This window comes from Crocodylus porosus, unplaced genomic scaffold, assembly GCF_001723895.1.
Source record: "Crocodylus porosus isolate Cpor-Errol unplaced genomic scaffold, CroPor_comp1, whole genome shotgun sequence".
Lineage (NCBI taxonomy): Eukaryota > Metazoa > Chordata > Crocodylia > Crocodylidae > Crocodylus > Crocodylus porosus.
The window spans coordinates 265,656,593-265,658,736 of record NW_017728886.1 but is presented as its reverse complement, the minus strand read 5'-3'; the positions used below and the strand labels follow the sequence as shown (position 1 = coordinate 265,658,736).

The 2,144-nt window shown below is 53.5% G+C and overlaps 1 protein-coding gene across 1 annotated transcript in view; it reads left to right on the top strand.

Moving 5' to 3' along the window:
• The first annotated feature begins 348 nt into the window (after positions 1-348).
• The window catches only part of LOC109318515 (serine/threonine-protein phosphatase 6 regulatory ankyrin repeat subunit A-like), a 67,155-nt gene continuing 65,359 nt past the window's right edge, over positions 349-2,144 (top strand). The window contains exons 1-2 of the mRNA XM_019547868.1: positions 349-402; positions 751-849. Of these exons, the coding sequence (XP_019403413.1) occupies positions 349-402; positions 751-849 (153 nt within the window). The remainder of the gene's footprint in view (positions 403-750; positions 850-2,144) is intronic.

Genomic DNA, 2,144 nt, shown 5'->3' with positions numbered 1-2,144 from the left:
TTCTTCATTTCGTGATGCTCGGGGCCTTCAGTGGTAAGAAGTCTGCTGGTCACAGGCCACTGGGTTTTATCACTTCTGACGGCTCCGAAATGTCGATATCCTTGTTAAGCACTAAGCTGCTGGGTGACATCACTATGACGTGTCCCTTGGCCGGACGTTTCCGAGTTTCAAAGCGGAGGCTGAGATTCAGCGGCCGCTGCGCCTTGCGTCTTGTAAGCAGGACCTAGGTTGCAGAAGCATGCCAGCCTATTGCCCCCGCGTGGCCGGGAGCTGCCCCTAGGTCAGCAGTGACCGGAGGCAGTTTCCATCCCACAACACTAGATGACATCGGCCCCTGTCCCACGCCCTATGGCGGGGTGTCCTCGATACACCTGCTCAGCAACTGCCGGCTTTGTCCGGATGGTAAGTAATGAACAGGCGTGGATCCTAATTACCCTTTCATGCTTAGAGATGAACTAAAAGGCTGTGATTTCACTGTGATAACTGGTATAAAAAAATAGTCCCTCCAGGTTTGGGTTGAGATGTGTTGCAGGGCAGGATGGGGAAGCTTTTGATGGGGAAGATCTTGAACCTTTCAGAGGGTAAACCTCTTCTTTCAGGCCGCCGTGTCCCAGCCGCTCTGGACTGGTGTTTGGGAGAAGTCATCCATGCAGCGCATGCTATTTAGGCACTGTTTTGGTTCTGGCATCGGCTGAGCTGGAGAATTGCTCTGGGAGCGTCACTAATTGCTCTTTCTCTGTTGCCTTCCAGAACGGCCGAAACGCTCTGCACGTGGCCGCTGCCCACTCCAAGGAGGAGATCATCCGGCTGCTGTTGGCTAAGAAAGCAGATCCCAACCTCCCGGGAGGGGTATGTGCACCCAAGCTGATGTGGTGAGGCATGTGCGGCTTTGGCCCTTTGGTTCCCCCGTCTCTTTCTTCACCGGCGCGATCACTCCCAGCATTGAGAGAGGGGAAACCTGAGTTCTCCCACCCCTGCTCTAATGAATAGCTACACATTTTATCGTACATCGATGGAGAAGTGTTTTGTCCCCGGTGGAAAGGGGTTGTTTCATTCATTCTGAAATTTGGGTCATTGGGAAGGGTTGAGAAGGACGCAGGAGACAGGTTGTCCCAATTCTTTTCATTTTAGTTTGGCGGTAGATCTGAAAGCCTTGCTTTGGGTGCAGCTCTGGGCGAGCCCCCGGAGCACACATCAAGGATGGGGGTACGGTTTGCCTGGGAAATGAATGCCTGGGCTGGAGGAGGGCTTCTGGAAGCATGGAGCATGCACGCCGGGATCCCGCAGAGGGGATTGGGATTGCATGGAGCCTGCCTGCAGGATATGGGACCGGGGATCTTTCTCACAGCAGGGAATCAACGTTGCATGGGGAGAACATGCCAAACAATGCCAATAGAGGGTTGGGAAGGCAGAAGCACCCCCGCCCATCCTCTGCCCTGGCTGCCTGTTGCCCCATTGTCAGCTTTGGATTGACTATAGCTGCAAACAGCCTGCTCAGGGTTTCCCCTGAGGTGTTGTACACCTCCTTCAGTTAGGGGAGCGTGAGGACTCTCCATAACACACACACAAAGCCAGAGCCAGCAGGCCCCGAGACCCTGAGCCTCTCTCTAGCACCTGTTCCAGGCCCAAAGAGACAGAAGGGTCTTCATTTCTTTTAATGGGCAGCAAGTCCACGTCCAGCTGGAGAGAGGAGTTCATTGCTCAGTCTTGCGTTGTGCTGGTCATTGGCTGGAAATGTCTCAACATGTGCGTCTGTGGCAGACAGACGGAGGAACAAAGTGGTTTTTGCCTTTGTGCCTACTTCTGCCATGGTGTCAACTTCCTTTCTTATGAAAGCCCAGCGGAGACCACCTAAGACGACCAGCATCTGCCTCATTATATGTAAGGTGAAAACCTCATTCAGTGAGCTTCTTCCAGCAGGGATCACTGACTTCTTGTCCTGTTAGGCCATGAATTTCAGCGCCATTTTCCTCATTTTGTAGTTTCCTTCTCTAGCCTACTGGTGCCCAGCCTTTTTGCCTGGCAGCTGGATAGGCAGTGGCTGGTCCATTCATAGATTTCATAGACATCAGGGCTGGAAGGGACCTCGGGAGATCATCGAGTCCAGCCCCCTGCCCAAAGGGCAGGAAGTCAGCTGGGGTCAT